Source organism: Pteropus medius, unplaced genomic scaffold (assembly GCF_902729225.1).
Source record: "Pteropus medius unplaced genomic scaffold, Ma_sr-lr_union100, whole genome shotgun sequence".
Taxonomy (NCBI): Eukaryota; Metazoa; Chordata; class Mammalia; order Chiroptera; family Pteropodidae; genus Pteropus; species Pteropus medius.
The window spans coordinates 1645907-1672970 of NW_024348304.1; the positions used below are offsets into that span (position 1 = coordinate 1645907).

Here is a 27064-nt window from a genome sequence, read left to right on the forward strand (position 1 = left end):
CCGTTTCGTTTCTGGAACGTGGGGCTCACGTGGGCTTTCCTTGCCGTGGTTGTAGAGTCGGCCCTGTCTTCAAGGAGCCCTGTTGCCCTGAGAGAAAATGGTTTTTTGAAGCGGCGTTCTCTGCTCCTTGTCGTTGGGCTGTCGCGCTGTCAGGACCGTCGGTGGACACACGCTTCACGCCCACGTGTCCATTTGCCGCTGTGCTGTTTCTGTGTCCGCCCCTGTTGAAAACCACGTCTCCAGTTCTTGTCTGACACCCCACGGTTAATCCCACGCCCCGTGCCCCGCCCGGGCTCTCCTCGTCTGCGCTCCTCCTCCCCCCGCACCACCCCGCTCCGCGTCGCCTCCTGTCGCCCTGGGGCCCGCGCCTCGCTCCCGGGTCCGGGTCCGCCGCTCCGGCCTCTTCCTTCCACTGGGCTCCTGCGCCCCGGTCTTCCCCGGGGCGGGGTCCCCGGGGTCGCCCTGGCGCCCGGAAACACGGCCGCCTCGCCGGGGGTCGCCTGTCCCTGCCGCGCCCGCACGCAGTCGCCGGCCTGGCTCTGCTTGGCCTGCGGCCTTTAGACCGATGGGGAAGGAGGGGGAAATGTCCGGTTTGACTTTCAGCCCATCATTTGCCCCTCGAAGGTCATGCAGCAGGTTCATGGGCCTCCAGTTCCTGGCCGCGCGGACCTGGTGCTCTGCCCCGTTCGGCCGGACTCCGCGGCCGTCGCTGCTTTGGCATCCTTGACACCGAAAGCCCGCCTCTTCCTTTACAGCCTCTATTGCGTCTTAGCCTTTTCTTGAGTACTTGCTCAAAACGCGTTCTTTTAACTAGGGGACCCTCATCTGTTGCATTGGCTAATCATCGTGAGCACGCTGGGGACAGCTGTGGAGCTGCAGTGGTGTCTTTGCAGCCTGGCTCCCTCTTCCCGATTCCCTTTGGCTGCGGGGTATGGTGGAGGGGGGTGATGATTTGAGGCGGGGACTATACATCCTTTTGGTGGCTGGATCAGTTTCCCTTGGATTCGATTAGAAACAGATCCCCCTTTTATGTGCCAGGCCGAGTGCCAGGATACATCCCTCATGGAATGCCCCCAGGCGCCAGGAGGTGATCTTTTCATAGATGTCATGCTGTGCTGATGATACATATGTAAAATGGTAAAAGTAGGCTTGAAATAAGTACAGATGTTATTTTGTAGTTTGTAAACCATTATGTGTGAATATTTGTTTTTAGATTATAGGTCTTTTCAAAGTGTGTTCTCCCTTTAAATAATTTTATTTTTTAGTTTAAAAAAAAAAAAGGAAGAAAGGGAAAGGCCACGTCGTAAGGTTAGCTCCTGGATTTTAAATGTCTAGTTGATGGATTTTTCAAAGCTTTGAAAAATATGAGAACCTTTTTTCCCCAGTTTTATTGAGTATAATTGACATAAAATACTTTTCTTGAGGGTGAAAAGGATCACTTAGGACTGCCTTTGGCCCTGAATACATTGGAAATACTTGCTTATCTTTGGGCGTAGCTGATAATGATGTACTTTTATAATGATGCACTTATTTCATTCAAATGTCTTCCTTCATACTGCTGGAGTAGTAAAGTAGTGTGACTTGCAAGGTGCCATCTCCTCCTGCTGGAGTCTGTAGTTGATGCCTTTTTGTCTGGTTTGTAATTGACCTTGAGTGGTAGTGTGCGAGGGCTCCCCCTTCTGGCCTCCTGCCTTCATTTTTTCTTTTTTAAATTTTATTATTAGTTTCAAGTATACAGTACATTGATTAGATAGTTTTATAATTTATAAAATGATCCCCCTAATTGCTCCTTCTCTCCCCTGGCCCTACACCTAGCCAGTATATTAGTGCCAGCTGCATTCCCTGTGCCGTGCTCCCCATTCCGGTGCCCATCTATCAACTACTAATTCGTACTTCGTTAATGCTTCACCTTTCTCCCAGTCCTCCAACCCCCCTCCCCTCTGGCTGTCACCAGATTATGCTCTATATTTGTGAGTATGTTTTTGATTAGTTTGTTCTTTTTGTTTCTTAGGTTCTGCATATAAGTGAAATCATATGGTATTTATCTTCCTCTGTTCCTGACTCCATTTCAAATGATGTTTCCCTGTATTAATTTTCACGATACTTCCTTTTTATTGTTGAGATAAATATCTTTAGATTTCAGAATGACGATGTCCCTCTTATTTTTAGTCAGAGTGTAGTAACTGAACCCCAATCTCAGAGTGGTAAAATCAGGACATTAAAAATATGACACATTGTCTTATATTTTATATAGAAATGTGGACATGTTTTGTTGTTGTTTGTTGTATTTTTGCATTCTTATCATTGCAGGAACGAGAATGTGATTTAATAAACTTTCATATTTATTCACCTTTTTTTCCCCTTACATGATTTTCCTTGCAGATAAACATCTCATTCTAAATTTAACCTTTGAACTCTTTCAGGCCTTTAGATGCTGCTCTGGAAAAACCTCAGTAATGGATCAAAGGAAGAACGAGAGTATTGTCCCCAGCATCACTCAGTTAGAAGATTTTCTCACAGAGCACAATTCCAACGTTGTCTGGCTCCTTGTTGGTGAGTAGAGTGTGTTTTCTTATGCATCACTGTTGTCTCGCGTGGGTCAACAGCTGCCGCATTTTAAGTTGCGATGCTTACAGGACCGTTCGTTTATTTTTTAGAAAGAAAATTTCGATCTTTCTCTGAGTATTTGTTCTGGGAACTGCTCTTTTCCTTAGGCTGCTCCTTGTGTGACGTCAGGGAGGAGAGGAGAGACGTCGCACTCCACTTCTCTTTCCTCTTTCATGTTCATCCCCCTGTGCTGCTTTCGTGACCCCACAGGTCGTGTGGCAGGGTACGGGTAGACGTGACGTGTGCACAGAAGGGATTATAATGAGTCAGGATTTGTGGGTAGGGTTAGGTTGCCATTTGAGTCCTATTTTTTTTTTTACTTGATGGAAGTTAAGTATAGTAATAATGAAAGCCAAAAAAAGTAAAATGAGGTGCAATGCAGTATGAAATAGGACTTCGTAAAAGTCCTGTTTGCAAATTACCTTTAGTTTAAGGGCATAGCTCTTGCTTAGTTTTTATCTGTCCCCTCTCCTATCACCTAGAATTTCTCTGACTTTTTTCTGGAGTATACAACTCCTTTCTTTAAGAAAAACGTTGCGTGATTATTTAATTTTGCTCTTTTACTCCTGGCCTTATGATATTGAAGAGCAGGGCGGGGGACCCAATACAATGAAAAGGCCACACACACTTCCTAGGCCGTTGGGTGCTAGAAGCATACTTTCTCAGCAGATACTTCTTGCCTTTCTGAATGGCCCACAATAACCTGCTCTGATTTACAGTAAAAATTAATACAAATGAGTTTAAACTTAAAACAATGATATATCTTCAAAAGAATTGTTCTAAAAATAATTTTTATGGACAGCTCATAGCACTTGCTACATCAAAGCTATTACCATCCAAGTTACCGTGAGAAATGTATTTTGACTTTCAGTTACTGCTTTGTTTTATCTATATTAAGTAATTTTTTTAAAAAAGTTAAGAATGTAATGCTAAAATGTTGCTAAAAGGTTACATGTTAAATCGCTTTGTCTTGATTTAGAAAATTATTATACTTTTTAAATAGACAAGTAAAAATATCAGAAAAGGCTTTCTTATGTTTTATCTTTTGTATATTCATGAGCTAGGTTTTTTTGGGAATCTTATAAATTTTATAAGTGACTATGGCTCTTGAAAGATGGTCAAATTTGGAATATCATTTACTGCAGCATATTCAATAAAAGTAGGCATTCTTAAAAATAAGTTACCAGCTTACCAATCACAGCCAAATAGTATGAGGTCCTATTTAATACAGATATACCTTTAGTAGACTGAAATTTCCCCTTATTTCCATTACTTTTTTAAAAGAAGAATCTATTGATTTAAAAAACAGTGACTTTGATTTTAAAAAATCATCAATTTTCTTTCTTTTCAAGTGACTTTAGTTTTTAGGAAATACTTCGGGAATGAACTTTTAGCCTAATAAAGGTGGATATTTTTCAGAATATTCAGAAATATGGGCTTTCTCATGTTTAATAACTAGAACAGTGCAAAGCAGTGAAAAAGGAAACAGGCAGAAAGGAAAGCAGATTGCTTTAATTGATCTGATTGGAATCTGTTTGTTTTTTTATTTTTTAAGGTGACATTGGTTAACGAAATCCAGTAAGTTTCAGCTGTGCACTTTAACAGTAAGGCATATGAATATTTACACTGTGTGTTCACCTCCCATAGTTAGATTTCTTTTCTGGTTAGTAACTAAAAGAGAATGAGGAAAGCTGGGTAAAGTGGAATTGATCTCTGATTTTAAAGCTCCAGGTATTACACTGTAAGAGGACATACTACCATGTGGAAGTGAATTCTATCATTTCTGAATGCGGTAAATGACCTTTTACTAACAAATTTTTACTAAGATGTTAAGGTGCTTGAAAGTGACATTCTTTTGCATTTTTTTCTCCCAACAGCTACCATTTTGTCCTGTGGATGGATTATTTATCTCACATATTATAATTCTCGGAATGTTGGTCTTATTTTAACATTGGTTCTTAACAGATTATACAAACATGGCTATATCCATATTGGTAAGTTTGAGTAACACTGCATTTTTTTCTTATACATAATTTTGAGGTGTATATCAGAAATTTACATTTTAGAGACAGGAAGTAGCTTTGGAACTGTAGCCTCGTTTCATGAAAGGTAAAGTACTTTAATTGGAATTTCTCTGGGACAGGTTATGTCCTTACCTTATTCCTTGGAAGTGTTTCTACGGTAACTTTTTTACCTTTTTTGCTTAGGAAAGATGCTTGTTAAAATAGTTTGAAAAATATAGAGTTTCTAATGTTCAATGAAGTTTTTTTGCTTTTTTTTTTTTAAAGTAGCTCGTACTTTAAAAATCTGTAAGTTGGAATCATCTTGTGTATTTCATTTTGTGGCCTGCTTTATTAATTTAGTTTCTGACTACTCGTAAGTGGAAGGTTTGTATAGATAGGATGGTGTATTAGGTATGCTGTGGAAAGCCCTGAACCAGTGGCCGAGGGGAGAGGGGACACTGAACAGAACCATTCTCACCTTCCCTGGAGTCACGTACCTCTTAGTTGTTGTACATAACCTTCTCTCAAACCTAAGTTGTCTTCCATTAATTTGAGGTAATGACTGGTTCCTGGAGTCACCTGAACTAATAGAGAAAAGTGATGAATTGGTCTCTGCTTGGGGTTTATTTAGTGGCTGTGCCTCATTAAGGGATTCAGTCATATAAAGCAGTGTTTAAACCGCTGACCTTTTCGTTCGTTTAGTAGCCCGATCCATAGCAATGGTACTTGCTGGGCTTTCTGAGGGAAGGAGGATGGAAATTAGTGAGGCCGTAAACATAAGGAAGGGAGTCAGGAGAGAACGTGTAATTATCGGATAAATCGAATGCTCAGATTCTTTTAAGCTTTAAGGGCTCTACTGTCTATCAAAACAATCACGTTAATCACTGTGTTTTTCTTATACACAGGCTCCTTTTCCTTCTCTGTTCTTTCTGGAAAAGTCATGGTTCGTGAAATCTATTACATTACAGAAGACATGTCTATTAGGTAAACAAAAAAAAAAAAACAAGCAGAAAAACATTAAAAACTATCAAACTTGAAATATTGTAATTTTTTTTCTGATTATGATTATTTAATATGATTTACTTCTTCAAATAAAACTATAAGAAAAATCATTGTTTTTAGTAAATCGTGCCTAGTGAATTGATGTTTTAAAATGTTTCTATCAGTGGATTAATTTAGCTAAGGTTTAGACTGGCAAAAGTTTACTGAAGAGCAGCTTTGAGAAGTATCTCATTTCATTCCAAGTTGGAAAATTGAACCATTGAATTACCTGATCACTGCCGGTGTAGAGTTCATGGTGGTCATTTGTTACACAAACTAAGGCCCAGAGGTGCTGATAACGCTCACCCATCAGGTCCTTACCTTATGAGGTGATGAGTTTTTAGAATTGTTCAGCATCTGAACATCTCTAATTTCACTTTAAGAAGGAAACTCAAATCTGTAATGAGAAATGATAATATGTTTGATATCGTCTTTCCTCTGTAAGCTTTGAAAGAAAAGCTTCTCTATTTTTGTGATTTTCTTAAAACTTAGAACTTGAAAGTTTCGAATTAGTTGAGAGGTGCTGGGGTTTGACAACATTTATACTTCACTTACAACAGCAGAGGCAACTTCTTTGTGAGTCTAAAATTGGTTCCAAATTAAAAATAACAAGTAAAAGCTAAGCTGCTGTAAGTTCATCCTTTTGGAGCATGAGGGGTTTATCATCACAGAAATGAAAGAATGTCTTTAAAAGTTTCCCCTAGTGTGCTCATGTCCCCCTTTAAAGATCTGGTTTTTTGTTTATGCAGTTTTTACTCCATTAAATATTTATAAAAGAAAAAGGTTTTCTGTTAGCACTTCCCTTTCCTGTTGAATGTAATCTGGTTATTACCCAAGTGGCAGAATCGAATTTAGACCTATACATATCTTTTCTTTTTTTTTTTTCTGAAAGATTATGAAATAGTTAGGCATGCCAGTGTTGAGAATTTTTCGTATTTCCTTATTCATTATCAATTGCTTGCCATTTATAATAAGTAATTAGAAAATGAGTTAAGTAAATCGTTACATAAGTTTTCATTTCTGTAATTTATTTTGCTTAGAATTCAAGATGGATTTATAATTTTTCGGTGGTGGAAAATGTATAACCCAAAGCAGAAACAACATGGTGAGTTTTCACTTTTTCATGTGCTTGAAATCTTTGATCATATAGTCAGTTTTCATTTATGGATATTGAAATGTTTCACATTTTATAATAGGTAAAAATATTTTTAAAAGCTTTGGAGTTTACAAAACTTTGATTTTATCACCGTTGGCTGAAAACCCTTTAGCAGCTTTCCTCTTGCCTGGTAAAATGTGGTTACTTAGGCTGTTATTTATTAAGGGCCACCCTCCACATGACCCTGAGCCACGTTGCTGGCCTCACCCCCTGCCGCGTCGGTCGACCTAACCAGGACTGTGGTCCAGCGGCCTTTCCAGCACTCTTTAACCCTTCTGCTAAGGCGCCTTTGCGTTTCAGCTTCGATGTCCTTTATTCATGCCTCTGCCTGATGCTGCTGCTAGTTCTTATTTATCTAGTGTGGCAAGGACGAGCAGAAAAGAGGACATGTGGGCTCTAGACTGTCTTCCGGTTCTTGGATCATCGGTATTCTACCAACATCTCACAGTTTCTCCCCAGACCTTTATCTCACGGCTCTGTGAGTGCTCTGGTCTGCGGCTAACCCTCCTGCTGACGCTGACCGTACCAGGGGCTTCGAGGGACAGGAGACCTTGTCTTTACTCTCTGGAGTAGCAGTTGTCACACTCTTTGTTCTCAAGACCCATTACGTTCTTCTGCCTTATTCAGGACCCCAAAAAGCTTCTATTTATATAACATATCGATATTTATTTTACTACATTTGAAATTAAGCCTGATAATTATAAAACATTTTTATTTCGTTAAAAATATCTGTACTCCATTACATACTAAAATAAATAACACACTTTATGAAAAATAACTTTCCAAAGCAAAAAAAAAATGTGTTATTGTTTTATATTTTGCAAATCTTTTTAATGTCTGGCTTAATAGAAGATAAGTGAAGTCTCCCCTGTTTCAGTGAGTCTTTCAACAGACTCATCTTCATGGAGCCTTTAAAAAAACTCCACTATCATACTTCATGGAGCCTTTAAAAAAACTCCACTGAGGAAAAAACCAAACATCTCAGTATAATAACACTACCAAAATGGTTTTGACCCTTTGGTTCTCTGGAGAGGGCCTTGGGAGCACCGCACAGGTCCCTGGACCATACTTCGATAACTGCAGGGGACCCCTGAACCACGCAAGGGTTGGGGGCACTGACCAGCCCCCTCCCCCGTGCAGTTGCAAATCCATATATCACTTTTGACTCTTCAAAACTTAACTACTAATAGCCTACTGTTGACTGGAAGCCTTGCTGATAACATAACCAGTCCATTAGCACAGGTTTTATATGTTATATGTATTATATACCATATTCTCACAATAAAATAAGCTAGAGAAAAGAAAGCTAAGAAAATCACAAGAGAAAACACATTTACAGCATTCATTGAACAAAGTCTGCGTGTAACTGGACCCGTGCAGTTCAAGGGTCAGCTGTGTTGCTCCCGGAGGTGTCGGGTGGGTCCTGGGGGAACAGGGTCCGCAGGGGACGCGACCCCCACCTCTGCCTAGCCGTCGGGGCCACCTGTGTTTCTGGCACCCCACGTGGCGATTCTGAAATGGTGTTTTTGTGTGTTGGAGGGGTTACCTGGGAATCTTCCCATCATAACTTTGTTCCTATGAGAGAATAGATTTAAAGTTCCATAAGTTTGTTGAGCTTCGAAGTTTGAGCTGGCCTTAATTACTGTAGATGTCACTATTACTTCACTATTATTTAGTCGTTTTTTTTTTCTTACTGTCTTTGCCCTGCTCCCACATAACTTTCCGCCCTCTTGTTGGAATACGTGATGTCCTCTTCCTTGAAAAGGCTGGTGTGAACTGATGAGAACTTGGTGCCTGTAGGATTAACGAAGTCAGGACATCTGGAGAGGTTAATGGGCAGATTTCCCGTGCGGGAAAAGTTTTCACAAACGTAGAGTTATTAGATAATTTTGCACAGAGGTGCGCTGAGATCACGTGATGGAAGTGTCCCATGGGCGTGCGCAGCGAGCCTCCTGCAGTCTCATCTGTGGCTGAGGCCGTCCGTGTGGTACTTACGGTCCCTGGTCCGTGACTTTACAGTGTTGTTTGTCTAGCCAGCCTTTTACCTCTCTGCTTGGCACTTGCTATAAACGTTCTCATAGGAAAAAGAATTGTTCTTCAGATACTCAACGTATCAGTGCCCTGGGAACCTTATAAGTTTTGACTTCTCAAAAAAAATATGAATAAATTCAAAATTTGAGTCACTTTCCTACACTGTTATTACCCATATTAAATCATGTGGCGAGAACACTCTTATTTTTTATGTTTTACTTGGCTGTCAGCCTGAAGGGTGGTCTCTGAGGAAAGGTATCTTACATGTACCTCAGACATGGCCAGACCTCACCTCTCACAGCCACGTTCCTTTACGTTTGGTCCCAGCTTTTGGTACTTTTTGTTAACTCTGAGCAGGCCCGGTGTGGCCGCCTCCGATTTAGTTTATAAATGCCTTCACTTACAAACTAAAGTTTGCATTCACTTAGGGATCATTGTGTTAAACTGGAGGGGACGGTTAAAAATAAGAGGAATGGGTGTTAGCTGAATCTATTTAAGGGAGACATGCTTGTAAACAACTGTAATTTAAAAAGAGAGGGCGCCCATGGTGTGTTTTGAGGACCGCCATCAGAGTGATGCCTTTGTTGGGGACCAGTCGGTGTGCTCCCGGCGTGGTCGTGGTGGGATGCTGTCTGCCGGGAGGCAGAGCGGGAGATGAGGAGCTGTCGTGACAGTCCCACCTCTTAAGCAGCATGCGCGGTGACGACCGGGAGGAGAGGGGTGCAGCTGGAGGTGGAGTGGAACGGGGTAGCTCCACCTGGCTCGACCAACGGCTTGGGGGCAGAAAGCGGGTTATGTTAAGGAATGAGCAGATGACTCGGTTTGGTGGTAAATGTGAGGTGGGGGATGCTGAGGGGCGATTTGGAAGCTGTGTAAAAGGATATTGAACACCTGGCAGCCCCCGCCGTTAAAGGGTTTTGAGCAGGGGAGTGACATGAACTTAGCTCATTTCAGATGATGTAAGGAAAATGTAATCACCACCACAGGTGCAGACACCCCACATTAATAGAAGTAGTTCAAATACTGGTCCGTCCTTGGCAGGTTCTCCTGCCAGTTGTGTCTTGAAATTTTTTTGTTTTTCTTAATGTTAATGTATTTCTATGTCCCTGCTTGCTTTCTGTAGTTCTGATAGTAATGTAGAACAGAAATATAATTTTTGGATATTTTATATTCTTAATATTTGAGAATATTTAAATTATTTTGTCTTCATCATTCCTTTATATTTTTTGTGCGCCATTGTTTGCAATAGAAAAAAACTCCACAACTCTATTTTACATGCTCATTTATAACTTTGTGACTCCATAATTGATGTGACTAGTAAGAATTTGAACTGCAAAGACAAGGGAACTAGTATTTATTGTGTACAACAATCCTGCAGGTAGGTAGAGATATCTCATCTTATAGATGAGAAAACCGAGTCTCAGCGTGGCTGAGGTGCCTGTCTCAGGTACATCATTCGTAAATGAGATCCAACTTACAGGGAACCAATTTTATATCCTTACTGCCGTTTATGTCCCACTTTTCTCCAGTTCCTGGAGACTTCAGTACAGAAGTCCCCAGTTTTTTTTAAAAGAAGCTCTGCGTGTGTGTGCGTGTATGTGCACATGCGCGTCTGTGAGAGATACGTACCTTTGGAAAAGGTGTCCCTCTGTCTTTGAGAAGGTGCTTGTCTCTCTGTTAGGGGCGGTATTTATTTATAAGGATACCTTCCAGGTTAACAGGGCACATGTGTGTGGGGCGCCCCTGCATGATGGGCTCTGTGAGGGTGACGCTGTGAGTGTGCCAGGACTTTGCGCCTATGTGTGTATATTGGGTTAGGGCTTGAGGTCGGGAAGGGTATGCTGTATAGACTGCCCCTGGGGATAGCAGAAAGCAGGTCATTGGCCTAAAAGATCCCAGCCAAAGGTCCTAGTACAGGCCATGTAAGCATGGGGACTAACCAGGCCTGGAGATCTGATCTGCTGTTTGAGCACACAGCTTGCTGGCTGGGATATTGTTAATTCAGGTGAAACAGATTGAAACAATAGAATAGATTTTAAACGTGGGATGTGAAGTCAGCTAAATCTTTCTCTGTTAAAATATGAAACCAATAGGTGCTTTTAAATTGCTTACAGACTCAGTATGTATTCATTATTTTTCTAAAGTGCTTTTTTTTTTGGAGGAAAAGAATAATCTAGGCATTTTGTTCAACCCGGTTAAAGAAAACCCCACATATTGTCTCTGTTTAACGATTTAACCTATTTGTTGAGGCCTCCTACATACCAGGCATCGTTTTAGGCACCAGGGATGTGCTAGTAAATGCTTCTCTAACGGAGTTTGCACTCTACGGGGAAGGTGACTCAATAATAAGGTACCAAAAAAAAAAAAAAGCTTTGGAAGCGGTGAGGATTGTTGAGGAATCCTGCAGTGTTTTAGTGTTAAACATTTAGTGTTGTCAGTGTTGTCAAAATACGTTCAGACGTCAGTACCTCTGTCTTTGCGTCTTGCTGTCCTTCACGAGTTAATGCAGCCGTGTTCTTACATCAGTTCTGTTGAAAGGAGAGAATCAGTTTCACACACCCAGCGGGTGAGAGGAAATCGGGAGCAATCGTGTTTCCATTGTTATGCGACCACTGTCTGTCTGTTCTTCACCGCGGGGCCACGGATCCACGTAGGGGCTGGTCCACACGCTTGATTTTCCCCGTTGCTGCTGCTGCTGCAGCTCATCCACCAGTCTGGACAGTCTTGATCCTAATGATCAAGGCATTTGTATTCAAGGATTATATTAAACTGTTCTGTAAGTAAAACCAAAACCATGACCTAAATGAGTTTCGGGGTAAACTGTGATTGAGTTGTTTATGACCTTGAAGGATTTATGATAATCGATTCTTACTTGGATAGATCAATATGGGAATAGAAAAAGATTCTACTTTGCATTTATTATGTTTTTACACATCGGGTTGTCGAAAAGTCAGAGATCCATTTGTGGATGTTTTAGTTTTACTCAGCGGTAGGACTTGTAGTAGGCGCGCTGTTTCCCGCCATACAAACAAGCCCTTCCCTATACTAAGTTGTTCTAGGCGCCAGGGATCCAGTCCCTCCTCTGACGGATGCCCCCGTTCAAGCAGCTGAGTGGGAGGGACTCAGAGCAGCCGGTGACTGTGGACAGCATGGAGGAATGAGGAGGGGGAGGGCCGGGTCGGTAGGGTGCGGGGCAAGCCACACGGGAAGTCAGGAAAGGCTGCACTGGTAGCGGATAGATAGACACGAAGCGGGCGAGGAGGCGAGTGACTGTGCCGGTCCCGGAGGAGCGTGTCCTGGTCGCCGTGTTCCTGTCGTTACCAGAAGTGGGGCCGCTCGCTCGGAGTGAGCATCAGGAGGGAAGAGCGTGAGTCTGTAGGATTTTAGACGTCGCTTACAGGACCTTGCTCTTAGTCTGAGCAGAGGAGAAGCCGCTAGAACGTGAGAGAAGAGAAGAGTGACGTGACCCTAGCTAGGTTTATTTGTTTTTTCTTTGTTTTGAAGGTCTGGCCAGTGCGGACAGCACAGTCAGAGGGGAGTAAGGGCGGAAGCAGGGACTCTGGGTGGGGGCTGTCGTGCTGCATCAGAAGTGAAAGTCGATGGCGACCTGGGCCAGAGCGGTGAGGAGGGGTTGGAGTGTGGGGCTATGTGGAAGGAAAAGCTGACAGGAGTTGCTCATAGTGTCCGGGGCAGGGAAGAGAGAAGGAGCAGTCAGATTCTTGGCCTGAGCAGTGGGAAAGGTTGACTTGCTGCTGAGAAGCTGGGGGATGCCACGGGACGGGTACGCGTGGGAAAATCAGCCGATGAGATGGATGTGTCAAGTGGGGGACGTTTCTTAGACATCAGAGTTTGACTCTGGCATTTTAGGGAGAGGGTTGGATGATTACCAAGGAAATGGTTTATACCCAATGAGGGCTAGAGTTTGATTTACTTATGTAAAAGGTGGGTAATGATATTTATTATCAAGTCTTAGAATGCATATGTATTTTGTGTACTCATTTGTATTAAAAACTAGTTTATTTCCTACTTTTAAAAAATTTGACCTACAGCAAGAAAAAGGGGTAAACACCCTTGATATCATAGTTTAGGGGCTTGTCTTAGCTTTTAGTCATGTGATAAATCTGAAGAAATAGAATACATAGGTCAAGAGACATTTTAAAAATACCAGAAAAGTTACAGCTCCAAAACATTAGATTTTTGAAGGATTAGGTTTATCTCCTTTTTATCAATTATCTTAGGAAATAATGAAAACACCAAGATGAGTAGAGCTATAAGTATTGCCATGTAAAAATGAATGTTATTTATTTTCCTTACTTTATTTTTGAAATATGAGTGGCAGTGTATTTTTCATTTGTTTAAACTAAAATTCATACTTATTTAGAGTATTTAACGTATCATATGCCTTTTTGCTAATAATTGAGAAGAAATTAATTTTGGTGGAATTTGGTGCCTTCTCACAGGCATGCACTGCATATTTAAACCACGGCGAAGCTAAAATGAAAGTTAATAACAATTTAAACCACAGTTAAACTAAAATGAAAGTTAATAACAATTCTCTTTACCCCTTTTAAAAACTAAACTGCTCTAACTGGTCATATCTCATTTTAATTGTCTTTCAGTTGAGTTTGTTCTATAGGGATAAAAATGGATAAAGGTTTAAAAAGAAGTCTCAAAAACCACATATCTGGTCCATAACAAAAGAAAGCGCTGACTGCCTTCTGTCCTTGGTTGACCTGTGATGCTCTGAGATTGTTTCCTCAGTGGAGGGAACATCTATCCCTTTATATGTGGGTTTATTAATCACTGTTATTTTAGAATGCTAAATTAAAATGCTCTAGTGACATCAACTTTTTCCTTTCTTTTGCCAGTGTTTTACATATTTTTAAAATAATTCTCTTTATCATAGAATTCTGTTTTAAAATAAATAATTTGAGTTACTATAGCTGTGAAAAAAGATTTGATAGAAATTTTTACTAATGTTTTAAAGTTGACTAAGAGCTTTTTTTGTAATTGGTGTCTTTAGATCCGAAGGCAGAAACCAGATTATACATCACAGTCAATGACTTTGAATTTCATGTCTATAATCGTTCGGATCTTTATGGACGTCTTCAAGAAATGTTTGGTTTGGAGCCAACAATAATTCCACCTAAGAAAGAGGATGATAAAACACGGGAAAATGGAAGAACAAGAACCCAGTCCAAAATTGAAAGGTTCATTGTCATACTCGAATTTTATTAACGTCCAGCATTTAAACATTTGCTTTCATTAGAATATCCTTGACGCTGTTCATCTAATCACAGCCTAATCTTTCTTCGTAGATTAACTAAGACTTTTATTCACATAAATAATTCTATAATTCTTTTACAAATTCAATACAGAATTATGTCATGTAAAAAAAAGTCCTCTTCTCCTGCTCACCAGCCCTACTTCCTTCCATATTGATAGCTACTATTATCAAGTTGTATTTTATGTTTTCGAATGCACATACATAAATATACACATGCACATGCAGATTGAAGGTGCATGTGCAGATACGTGCTTTCGTCTGTTTCTGGGCACTGTCCCATTGCATGGCTTGTCTTTGTCACCAGTGCCTCACTGTTTTGGTTACTGTCGCTTACAGTGCGGCTAGAAGTCACGTGGTGTCGGTCCTCCAGTTTTCTTTTTCTCCTTTATATTGTGTCAACTATTCTGGATCTTTTGCCTCTTCGTATAAACTTTGGAATCACTTGTCCACAAAATAACTTGGTGGGATTTCGATTGAGATTGCACTGAATCTATAAATCAAGTTTGGAAAAAACCGACATCTTGACAATATCTGTCTTCCTATTCATGAACATGGACTATCTCTCCATTTATTTAGTTTGATATCTTTCATCAGAGTTTTGTGGTTCTCACGTAGACCTTGTACATGTATTGTTAACTTTATACCTAAGTATTTTGTTTTTGTGATGCTAATGTGAATGTTACTGTGTTTTTAATTTCAAATTTCACGTGTTCATTGCTGGTGTAGAGGAGAGTGATTGACTTGTAAACCTCGTATCCTGAAACTTTGCTGTAATCACTTATTCTAACAGTTTTTTTGATCAGTTTTTTTAGACTTTCTGCATAGACTAATATGTCTTCTGCAAACAAAGCCTTATTTCTTCCTTTCTAATGTATATACTTTTATTTTTCTTATTGCATCAGCTAGAACTTCCAATACAAAGTCGAAAAGGGGTGGTGAGGGGACATCCTTGCTCTGTGCCTGATTTTAGTGGGAACGTTTCTAGTTTCTCACCATTAAGTATGATGTTAACTGGAGGGTGTCTTGCAGATGTTCTTTATCAAGATGAGGAAGCTTCCCTCTATTCCTAATTTACTGAGAGATTTTAATCATGAATGGGTGTTGGATTTTGTGAAATGATTTTTCTGCATGTATTGATATGATCATTTGATTTTTCATTTTTAGCTGGTTAATGTTAATTGATTTTTGAATGTCGAAGAGCCTTACATACCTACATATCTAATAGGTTTTTACATAGATGATGAGGACATTTATTATTAATTAAATATTAAATATTCAATGCCAGGCATTGAGCTGAGGTACTGTGAGTATTGGGAATATGACAGCTGTCCTGCCTTGAGGAAATTTGTAGCCTAGTATGGGAGTTAGAATAGTTAATAGGAAATTCTAGTGCCAGAAGTGTTACCATACGGACAGGAATAATATTCCGTGGGCACACACAGGTCAGGGAGGGCTGGGACCTGAAGGGTGACAGGGTTAGGCAAAGAAAGCAAGGACGAGTCTTCCCTAGAGGAGAAACGTCCTGTGCAATAGAGAAGTTATTTGCCGATGCTGGAGCGGACCACTTGAGGGGACACATTAGACTAAAATGGTTTGCAGGGTCCAGGTGTTCAACACTTGGCTTTACTTCAGGCCAGTAACGCTGCGGCGTGAGCGGAGGGGATGAGAATGGAGGAGGCAGGGAGGCCAGGAAGGGTGTCGTAACAATTCAGGGAAGAGAGGGTCACCTGCTGCGTTGGTAGGAAGGGGAAGGGAGAAGAGTGGATGGATTGGAGGTACTTGGGCAAAGGAGCCCCTGAGATAGGGTGGATTAGATGTGGAGAATGAGTGAGGGGATGAGACATTGTGAGGCCACATTTCTAGGTTAACCAGTTGTCCTGCTCCGTCAGGGAGCCTTAGAGAAAGGAGGTTTGGGGAGGTAGTGAATTTATTTTTAAGCCCTGGGGCCACCTTAGTGGGGGTGGCCTCAGAAGTGTGATTTAGGAGTCACCGAGTTATATTAAGGGATATGTTTTTGTCTGAACTCTTTAGTGAATTGCTATGAAAGTTTCATTTCTTAAATTTTTGTGTATGGGCAATTTTTTTTTTTCTTTTGGCCTGTCATTTTATTGGGAGGACATTATTTTGGTACAAAGTGGTGGGACTGGGGAAGGAACAGGATCAGCTGAGTTGTCAGAAGTGCTTAAAACAGTAGAAAACATCAAAGTAACTTGTACCTTAGTCATTTGTTGTTTTAATATTTTTGCCTGTCTTGTAAAATGTTGCATTATAGTGTTAACGGGCATAATGGAAGATGTAATGACAGCATGTCATAATTTATACTTTTAATATTAAAACATCTAAAAGACATAGTTTTGTTATTATATCTTGCCAGTCTGAAAACCGACACGTGATGGAGGGCATTGCAACAAACATTTTAGGATTACTAGTACCTTCTTAGATGGTCACTGTTTTGTTTACTGGAACAGTCCTTAGATGTATTTGGAAAAGTCCGGCTGGTATTAACAATGTGTACTGTGAGGAAGTCAACTGTATCTGCGGGTTTTTTTCTTATATATGTCTGTTTTTATTTTTTCTTCTCAGAGTTAAAGTAAAAACGGAATCTCAAGACCCCACATCTTCATGGAGATCACTTATTCCAGTCATAAAAGTCAATGTGAGCACAGTAAGTAAATTCTGCTACAATTACTGTTTCGTGGGTTAATAACAGACTTTTATTTTTGCAAAAATAATCTTCACTTAAGAAAATAATTTTTTTTTTGATTCCAGTTTTCATAAGGAGTGAAAGAATTATTTTAACCCTAATACCATTTTAGCACAAATTTATTAGACCCGAAAGGCTATTTATTTACAAGTGCTTCAAATTTCTTTAAACACAGGTCTTTCAGTGGAATAATTTAAATATGTATAGTTGTAAAGCGAAATCATTGAGTCATTGCTTGAAAACGCTTGTGTAGGGAACCGTGCGGTCTGAACTGTGCGGCACAGCGTCTCTATGTGCTTCCAGGGGCGCTTGGCCTTCGGGAACCATCACCAGCCTCAGACTCTGTGCATCAACTTCGACGATGCTTTCTTAACGTACACCACGAAGCCGCCCTCCAGCCGCCTGGACCAGTTCATGCATATTGTGAAGGGGAAGCTCGAGAATGTCCGCGTCATGCTTGTTCCTAGTCCCAGATACGTTGGTCTTCAAAACGATGAGTAAGAAAGTTTCCTAAAAGTAGCAGACAACTCCTTTATGTCCAGTGCAGACATCAGTTGCACGTTTAGCATCCTTTTAATTTCTTCGCTACACGTTCGGCGATGATGAGGTATATTTCAATTAACGGGGTAGTCATGCCTCATAAGGGAAGTGGATGTGCTGCCCATTGGTAACCTCTCATTTTAAATATTTTTCTATAACAACTGTAATTTTGTTTTTACCCTTTTATGCTTTTCACTGTATTTGGGAAACTTACTTTGGGCAATTAAGGCCTGCTGTTTAATATTGAAAATACACATTAGTGGTAGGTTTTTATTTCCAGAAAGGATGGATACATAGTAAATTTAACAAATTAATTATAGTCGAGTCCCATTTTGAGTTAACGAAAAGTTGAAAATTGAATCAAAATGACCTTGGATGCCTGGCGAGTCAGGGGCGTGCTTGACGGTTAAGGCCCGTCAGTGTCCCACCAGCTGTCCAGATCTGTTTCACTTCCGGGAAGTCGCCGCTTGCATCAGGAGACAGGGCGAATTAGTGACGCCGGTGGGACTCACCCTCGTGTGGTGGGTGCTTCCCTAGGAGGGACTGGGACACCGAGGGCACAGCAGACACGGAACTCCCACCCGACTCGCGGCCACACGCTGATGGTGGGATGCGGGCTCGTAATCTTTGTGAGTTGCAGCCTCTGTTCTTTTCGTGAAGGAAGCCGTGGTTGGATTTGTGTGATTTAGATTCTTATGATGAGTTCCCACTGTGTCCCAGCTTTTGTCTTTGTGTGTAGGTAACAAAGTGTCTGAGGTCATGAAAAGCAGGATTGTTCCTTTTAGTGCCAACTTTTTGCTCTTATACTTTCTGGGGTCTGGCTAGAATGACAGAGGGGTCCCCCATTGGAGCACTCGGGAGGCTGCGGGTCTGCCTGGTCTCGCCCTGCAGGACCACGGACTTTGTCAGCATCTTCTGGAATGTGGGCTCTGCACTCAGGGCTCCGGTTAAATCAATTAACAGTGTAGTCCCTGGTATTTATGGGTGAAAGTTGTAATACTGAATAAATAAATCTGGATTACTATGAATATTACTAGAGAGTAAGATGAAAAAGTGTTCTATTAATTTGTGTAAAAATATTTAAAATTGTAATTTTCACTCTCTAAAAGTGAAAATTGAACTATGAGATTAAACATTAACCTTTGTGACTTAATACATATTAGAAAAAGATTTCTGAATTTGTATATATTATCTAATGATTGAAAAATTTATTTTGATATGGAAGAAAGATACTGTAGTGTCTGGCAAAGAAAAAAGTTGTTAAAGCAAGTAAGGGTTAACAGTTTGTGGGGATCGATTGTAGAGAAACATGCCAGAATTTGTGTTCAAGATGTTTGTTTTAAATTTGTTTCAAGTTGATCAACTAAATATTCTTGGTAATAGGTAATATAAAGTTGTTAACAAGAAAAGTGACATTATTTAATATTTCTGCAAGATCATAGTGCTTTCTTTAACAGATATATAAAATGATATTTCTTATTCAGTTTTGTAGTGTTAATATACTATGGTCAAATTTTTAAGTTTAATTTTAAATTTATTGTTGCAAATGCAGACTATGATTATGGTGATCATTGTCCTTCCATTGTATTTAGTTAAATTAAACTTAGCTTTAAATTGATTTCTCTCATTAAAAATTTACAATGAATAATGCAAAACAAATTTTTTTTCCTTAAACTAATTTGCTGATTAAAATTTTCAAACCATTTTATTATGTAGTCTGAGGCAGGGGTCCCCAACCCCTGGGCTGTGGACCGGTACAGGTCCATGGCCTGTTAGGAACCAGGCCACACAGCAGGACGTGAGCGGCAGGTGAGCGAAGCTTCATCTGTGTCTGCAGCTGCTCCCCATCTCCAGCATCACCGCCTCTGATCATCAGGTGGTAGATTTTCATAGGAGCCCCAGTCCCTGGTGCCAGAAAGTTTGGGGACCTCTGGTCTGTGGACAAATTTATTATCTGTATGAGAGATGTTTTCCCTTTCATGATGCTATACTTGATTGCTTTTAGTTTTTCTTTTTTCCTTTTTCTTTCGCCTGTTAACCACCATTAGTTAGAGCACTGGACATTTTGTGTTCTGGAGGTGTGCTCAGTTTGCCTTGCCTCCCTTACAGACCACCAAGGCTGATGGGAGAAGGCTTCGTGGTGATGCAGTCAAACGATGTCGACATCTACTACTACATGGACGAGCCAGGTAGCGCTTTCCGAAAGTGTGATTCACAGCTACAGTTCTGTTTCTTCTGTGAAATGGGTTATCTAATACTATTTCAAGTCTCCTTACTTAGAATGTAAATAAACATCAGGAAGTGGTAAATGTGGCTGTAAGAGTGCCTGCCTAAAAAATATGTGTCATTGTCAAAAGTTATATGTAACTAGTACCTCAGACCAGAAGAAAACAGTATATTAATCTATCCTTCAAATTCCATTTTCACAAATATACCTCAGAATTGTGAATGCAAATGACCATGAGTGAAACCTCTGAGAATATGGTGATGGTGAAGACAGTTCATGTTAGCTTAGGAAAAAAATATCTCAGCGCGTAGATTTGAGGCTTCAAGTTCAGAATTAGAATCCAGCTACGATGCTTCACCGGCGGCTTCAGTCTTGTAAAAGTACCCAGGCATTGGATTTTTAGCCTCCTTTTTCCGACTTCTGTTCTCTTTATACTTTTCAGGGGGTTTGTGAGGTCTGAATATCTTAAAAATAAAACTAGGATGCTCTCTGCTTTCTCGCCATGTCGGCGTTTGCGCCGTGGCGCCAGAGCAGTGACGAGGGCAGCTGCGGGAACTTCGGGGCGCGTCTGGGCAGTGGTTGCAGACCGTGCCCGGACGCCACGTCCACAGTGAAACAGCACGTGCCGGCGTCACCCTCGAAAGTCTTCGATAAACAGTTGAAATTCTTATCAAATCCTGACCCTTGAGTAAGCTTTTTCACATTTAGTGCGATGAAATGCCAGGTATGCATGATGCACTTCTGCCGTGACCCAAAGTGCACTCGCGTCTTGAGGAAAAGCACTGTGTGATTGAGTCGCAAGCCGAGCTGTTTGTTCTTTTCCCAGGACACCAGTTTGACGCAAAGGAGCAGCCAGAGACAAACTGGTTTCAGGCTTTTGTGTGAGAATTCGAATTTTGGAAAAATTTGGGCCTGCCTGAGTTTGACAACTTTTCAGATGAGACCCTCCCCGCCGCCCCCTCAGTGATATTAACAAATATGATTTTTAGTTTCATAATGAAATTTATCAGTATTAGGAAAAAAAAATACGCCTGTCTCAGCAAACCAATCTTTTCCAAATGACCAATGTACGATATTACAAAGACGTGCCATGGATCAAAAGATTTATTGAGAGCACATGAGAGATCAGTAAACTTTAATGTATCAGGGTGTGAAAAGTTCAGCCACGTGGTTTCAGATTCCACATTGCAGCTAACCTTTAGGAAACTACCACTTGTTGAATTTTGGTATAATGTCAAAGAAGAATACCAGAACTAGCAGAAAAAGCTACTAAAATGCTCCTTTTTTTTCTGTCCTATTTGTGTGAGGCTGGGTTTTCCTCAAATTCTCAGTAACAGCATAAGCATCTATGAAAATTCACTTTTCTCTTAGGCTGTACGTTAAAGAGATTTGCCAAAATAAAAACCATGCCAGCACTCTCACTAAATTAATTTGTTTTAGAAAACATGGTTATTTTTCTTTAAAAAATATCTTCATTAAAAATGAAATTAAAATTTTATTTAGTTTTTATTAAAATATATTTTCTATATTTTTATTAAATTTTATACATTATATGAAATATGAGTTTATTATTTTTAAAATCACAGAATTTAAAAAATTGCTGAATTTAAAATTTGAATACGGTAAATTTTGATAAGGATAATACAAAAATACCTACTTTGGGGTCCTCAATGATTTTTAGGAGTGTAAAGTGTTCCTGAGACAAAAAATTTTTTAGAGCTGCTAAAGAAACTTTTTAATGGTTATTTTAAGTAACTGCATTTATATCGTATATTCTGCAATGTAGGACTTGTTCCAGAAGAAACAGAAGAAAATATTGAAGGAGAAATGAGCAGTGAAGATTGCAAATTACAAGATTTGCCTCCATGTTGGGGACTGGATATAGTTTGTGGTAAAGGAACAGATTTCAACTATGGGCCGTGGGCCGACAGGCAGAGGTACTTGAGTAAATTATATTTCTAATAAGTCTTTCAAATGTATTGAGCTATTAGTATAATGTTTATTAAAACTAGCTTAATATTTTTCTAAGCTATTTCATTATGGCAAGGTAAGATATCCCTAGACGTTTTAATCCAAATAATAACTTATTTGTAGAGAAATTGGCATAAGCAAGTTTGCTCCAAAGGAAGAGCTGATTCATTAGAAAAATGGTGAATGAACAGCATTTATTGGTTCATTTTTTCTTTTGTATTTAATCAACGAATATGCCGGCTATTTTAGGGCTATGCAGATGCAGAGATAAAAGACATATATCGTTTAGTTTTAGTGGAGGAAAAAGAAATAAAAGAGGTTTATTATGTGCTATAATAGAGGTAAATAAAAAATCTTGATGAAAAATTTAGAAAGATACTCTGTTGGTTTGCTAAGGCTGCCCTAACTTACGTAGTACCACAGGCCACGTGGCTTAAGCAACAGAAATTTCTCCCAGTTCTGGAGGTGAGAATTCTGAGAAGAGGTGTCAGCAGGGCTGGCTGCGCCTCAGGCCGTGAGGGCGGGTGCGGGAGAGGCCTCTCTCCTCAGCTCGTGGATCCCATCTTCTGATTCTTCCCATGGTCTTGCCTCCTGTGTGTCGTGTAGGTCTCTGTGTCCAAATTTCCTCCTGTTAGAAGAGCACCAGTCATGTTGGGTTAGTTCCCACCCAAAGACCTCATTCTAACCTAATTCCCTCTGTAAAGAACCCATCTCCAAACATGGCCAAATTCTGAGGTTAGGACTTCATTTCAGCATATGAATCTTTAGGGGGATACAGCTCAGCCCATAACAGGTACCTAACTCATATTAAAGGTTAGAGGAGAAGAATTGGGGGAGCCTTTTTGCCAGAGAGAACATGCCAGTTGAGCTTTGAAACGTAAGTAAGAGTTAGCCAGGGAGGGAAGAGGAGGGTAAATGACCGAGGCGGGGGCATCGTCCTGTAGGTTCTCTAGGTCCTTAGGAGGTGTGTGAGAAGGTAAGAAATACAGACTTTACCCTGGAGGTAATGGAGTGTGTCCGAAAGGTTTTTTATTTTTTAGTCTTTTTATTAATTTGAAGTAATTCTTATTTTTAATGTATAACGAACATCTTTCTATTTATTGAAGAGTTTTAAACAAATGAGAGGACGTTTATCAATAGTTGTAAGGGCACATCTAAATTTTTATGTAAGTAGACGTTGCTTAAAGTTAGTCGAGCAACTTCGCCATTCGGAAATTCGACAGCCGTAGGCCGCCTTCCATCCCTCACGGTATGCTGGATCAGTGAGCATTTCGTCTAATCAGTGTCTTAATTAACAGTATATTCGTTAAGTGCTTGGAGCTTACTGATGTCTGAAAGTATAAAACACTGGAGAAAACAGTCTTTCGTTTTACTGAAAGGAAATTATAGTAGGTGTTTTGTGAATTTTTTTCTATTTCATGTCTAATTGTTAAGAGAGAGAGCAGTGATAATGTTAAGTTAGAATACTGATTTTGGTCGCTTATCAGAGGTAATTTTGTTGGAATAACATGTTCTTCTTGCTACCTCCTTATGTAGAGACTGTTTATGGAAGTTTTTCTTCCCACCTGACTATCAAGTCTTGAAAGTTTCCGAAGTGGCACAGCCTGGGGGACCTCGCCAGATCCTCGCCTTTGAACTGCGAATGAATATTATTGCAGATGCTACAATTGACTTGCTCTTTACCAAAAACAGGGTAATTATTGAAATAATATAATAGCAAATAGTATTTAAAATTTAAACATTATTTTCCAGTTTTTTTTTCCGGTGACTTGTCCCGTATGTACTTAGATTCATTTCTGTGAGCTTCCTGACACCCCCTCCCCCCCCAATAATTGTTTATGTGTCATTTTCATTAAATGCTAAGCAGTAGAAAGAAGTTAATAATAATAGACTTTTATATTATGTTCTGGTTCATTTTTTCTTTTGTATCTGGCCAAATTATTTTAGTGTATTTTTGGTATAAATTTGAACTTTTCTTCTTAGGAACTTTTACACCTATTTAGTATCATTGTTGATTCTATTTTCATGTGGTACTAGCTGAAAAGTGAAGATGAGAGTAGAGTTATAATGAATGTCTTAAATGAATTAATTTTTTTCTTTTGGTAGGAAACCAATGCTGTACATGTAAATGTAGGAGCCGGCTCCTATTTAGAAATTAATATTCCAATGACAGTTGAGGAAAACGGTAAGCTGCAATGAGTGTCTGCTGTTTTAAATGATGAGCATAACACACCGATGGTCACCAGATGGGAGCGGATTGGGAGGCTAGGTGTGAAAGGGGAAGGGATTAAGAAGTACAGATAGGTAGTTGGAAAATAGTCATGGGAAGGTAAAGTACAGCATGAGGAATATAGTTAGTAATAGTGTGATGACTACGTACAGTGCCAGGTGGGTACTGGACTTAGCAGAAATCACTTCGTAAGTGACATAGATGTCTCACCGCTATGTTGTACACCTGAAACTGATATAATATTGACTCAACTGTCATTTAAAAATTTTTAAAAATTAGTAGAGAAATAAATATATAAATAATCGTTTGTTAATCTATAAACTGACATTAATTAATGGGATTTTCTTTTTCAGCTTTTTGTTATGTTTTAATATGCCTGTAGTTATTAACAGTAATATTATATAATTATTTGTGCACCTAGAAAGGGGAAAATTTTTAAATTAAATCTTAAAATTCTATGCTTTCATTGTTTCCTGTATTTCTGTTAAGAGTGAGCATAGTTTGCTTAGAACGTTTCTTCTGTTGCTCTCTGAGAGGAGATGCTTTGGGGCTCTTTAGTTGAGAACTAAACCTTATTTTAGCAAGTTTTAAAAGAAGAACCCGGCCGAGTCTTGAGGCAGCTGCAGCTGCTTGGCGTTCCCTAGGCCTGTTCCCCAGGCCTGTTCCCCAGGCCCGGCTGACTCACTCAGCGGGCGGGATGGCCGCATCCTGCGGACAGCCGTAGTTACACACAGTGCTGGGGAGGGCAGTGGGGGTGCACAGGACTGAGAGAGCTTCACCCGAAGGAGTGCTGCTACCATCTTTAAACGGATTATCAAGTAGGAAGCAATGATTGTACAGTCATTGGTGCACCGGGGGAGAGGGGCCGCCTGAGGGCTGAGGGGACCACCTGTGAATTCACAGGAAGTGCCACAGCACACTGCTTGTGGCATCGTGGGCGAGTTAGGGGTCTAAGGAAAGCCCAGTCAGGCTCTTGGTAAGGGTTAGATGGCTTGTCTGATGACTATCTAAGGGGAAATAGTCCTAGGTCTTAGACAGTAACAAAGTAGAACTCAGCTACATCTAAAACCTCTTTTCAGAGATTCAGGCGTTTGGAAAAAAATGCCCAGAGCAGGACGCCTGTTGGACGAGCCATGTAACAACCACCACAGAGTGGTTCACTTCAAGAAAAGAAGTGAAATACTCTGAACTTGTCTGCTTTTGTTCAGAATGGGCCATGTGGTTTGGTGACTGTCACTGCGTAAGGAGTAGTTGAAAACAATAAACATCAGTACCCTTGAGTCAGTGGAGGAAGAGAGGTCATGGGAGTCATCTTAAACAGCTGAGAACTATCATTTGGAGAATGGCCTTGTAGTTTTGCACTGAAAGCACCGTCATGATAGACATTATATGAAGCTGGAACTTTCTTCCTTCAGAGCTGTTGAAATGAGAAAGCACGCCTGCTAGGTAGCGAGCTCCCTGTCACCGGGGCGCTTACCGTGACTGATGCCATTTTTCAGGGGTTTCTCCTTCGGGTGGTGGAGGGAGTTGTTTCCAGTCCAGAGTTTTTCAGGGCTTAATCTTTATGTTTTCACTTACCAGGTTATACCCCTGCGATTAAAGGACAGCTCTTACATGTCGACGCCACGACCAGCATGCAGTACCGGGCACTTCTAGAAGCAGAAATGTTAGCGGTGAGTCCAGAGCATATGACAATATGCTCGTGCGCATACAATGCAAATTTGGTTTTAATATTTCAGTATAAAATTTGAATGACCAGGAAGTCATCAAATGGTCCATCTTCTTGTTCAAGAAGCACCAGCTGATCTTGGCCCTGTTTTGGGGACAGGAGCAGATTCCCGGTGCTGTGGCCTTCCCTACCACCCCGCCTCTCTGCTGCTGTGCTCCTACTCCGGGGGAGTGAAGATGAGGCACTGAGATGCGGGTTTTTGGCCTTTCAAAATGTGAAACGTTGTTACAATGTTGTTTTTAACTTCACTGTATGGCTAGACTACCTTCCCTGGTGTTGTCAATGAGATTGTTTTTTACCATGTGCTCTGGCCCCGTTGGGTTCTTTCTCAAGGCGTGATAATTCATTGTGCTTTTTACTGGATGAGTAAAGGAAAAGGAAGAAAGTCTTGATACCCTGGGTTGCTTCATCTTGAAAATGGAAAAAATATGGAAATGCTCAGGACTAAAATTCCAGATTGGGGACTCATTAATGAGACCGATTATTGTTTTTTTTTTTTTTTTTAAATTAGGGACGACAACAGTAACAGTAATAACAAAAGCCACTCTATAGAATGGCCAATATTCAGGGAGGGTTCTTTTACGTAAGATTAGGTATCATTAGGCCCTTAATTGCTTGTCTAAACAAGCATATTTACACATGATATGCATGTAAATTTAGAGGAAATTTTTACAATTACCAAGAATATATTGAATACTGTAAGTACATATTCAGCTGGCACAGTCAGCATTTGACTGACTGCTGAGCTGGCTGGCTGCTGATGAGCAGTGCCGTGCAGCCGCGCTGTTCCCGTGAGGTGGCCCGTGCCCTTGCTGAATGGCCCAGCTTTGGCAGGTGGATGCGACAGATGCCCAGTCAGGTCTGTAAGCACCGAGATGGGAATGCAGGAGCCACTGGGGCCAATTCCCCCGGCACAGCGCGCACTCCGTTCCACCCTCCCCGAGCCCGAGCCTCTCGCCCACAGAGCAGCGAAGAACGCTGGCTGTGCCTCTGTTCACTGCGGCACAGCGTCACAGCCGATTCGTTGTTTCTGAAGTTTTCTGGCTGCATCGTGGCTCAGTATTTCAAGGAACAGGATGTAACCGTGGACACTGGCCTTTAGCCATAGTGATATTAAGATCTCGAAGGGACCTTCTGTTCAGCTCAGTGGGAAAATAAGTTTTAATTATTCACTGGTGTGCGTGAGTTCGTTGCTAATGCTGTCCTCACATGTCGCATTTTACGCTCTAATATCTTCCCTTAAAATCCGGTTTGCAGTTCCACATCAACGCCAGCTACCCCCGAACCTGGAACATGCCACAGACATGGCAGTGTGAATTAGAGGTTTATAAAGCCACCTACCACTTCATTTTTGCACAGAAGAACTTCTTCACAGGTGATTTCCTAGTAAACATAGGTACTAGAGATTTATCACAGCGAACTCGTTTCCATTCAGTAGTTTTGCTTTTAGAGTCAATGTGGGGGTTTTGGTGACACAATTCAGACTTTCTTACTTTCACACTGTTTGGACTGAGAATATCAAAGGGAAATTTTAAATA

The 27064-nt window shown here is 40.6% G+C and overlaps 1 protein-coding gene across 1 annotated transcript in view; it reads left to right on the forward strand.

The window, feature by feature from the left end:
• Positions 1–2423: 2423 nt before the first annotated feature.
• Positions 2424–27064, forward strand: part of BLTP1 (bridge-like lipid transfer protein family member 1) — a 133849-nt gene continuing 109208 nt past the window's right edge. Inside the window, 13 exon segments of the mRNA XM_039879550.1 lie at positions 2424–2553; positions 4485–4601; positions 5516–5594; positions 6692–6756; positions 13862–14048; positions 16709–16790; positions 17133–17326; positions 19479–19558; positions 21383–21533; positions 23104–23260; positions 23674–23752; positions 25379–25470; positions 26784–26901. Of these exon segments, the coding sequence (XP_039735484.1) occupies positions 2457–2553; positions 4485–4601; positions 5516–5594; positions 6692–6756; positions 13862–14048; positions 16709–16790; positions 17133–17326; positions 19479–19558; positions 21383–21533; positions 23104–23260; positions 23674–23752; positions 25379–25470; positions 26784–26901 (1498 nt within the window). The 5' untranslated portion in view covers positions 2424–2456.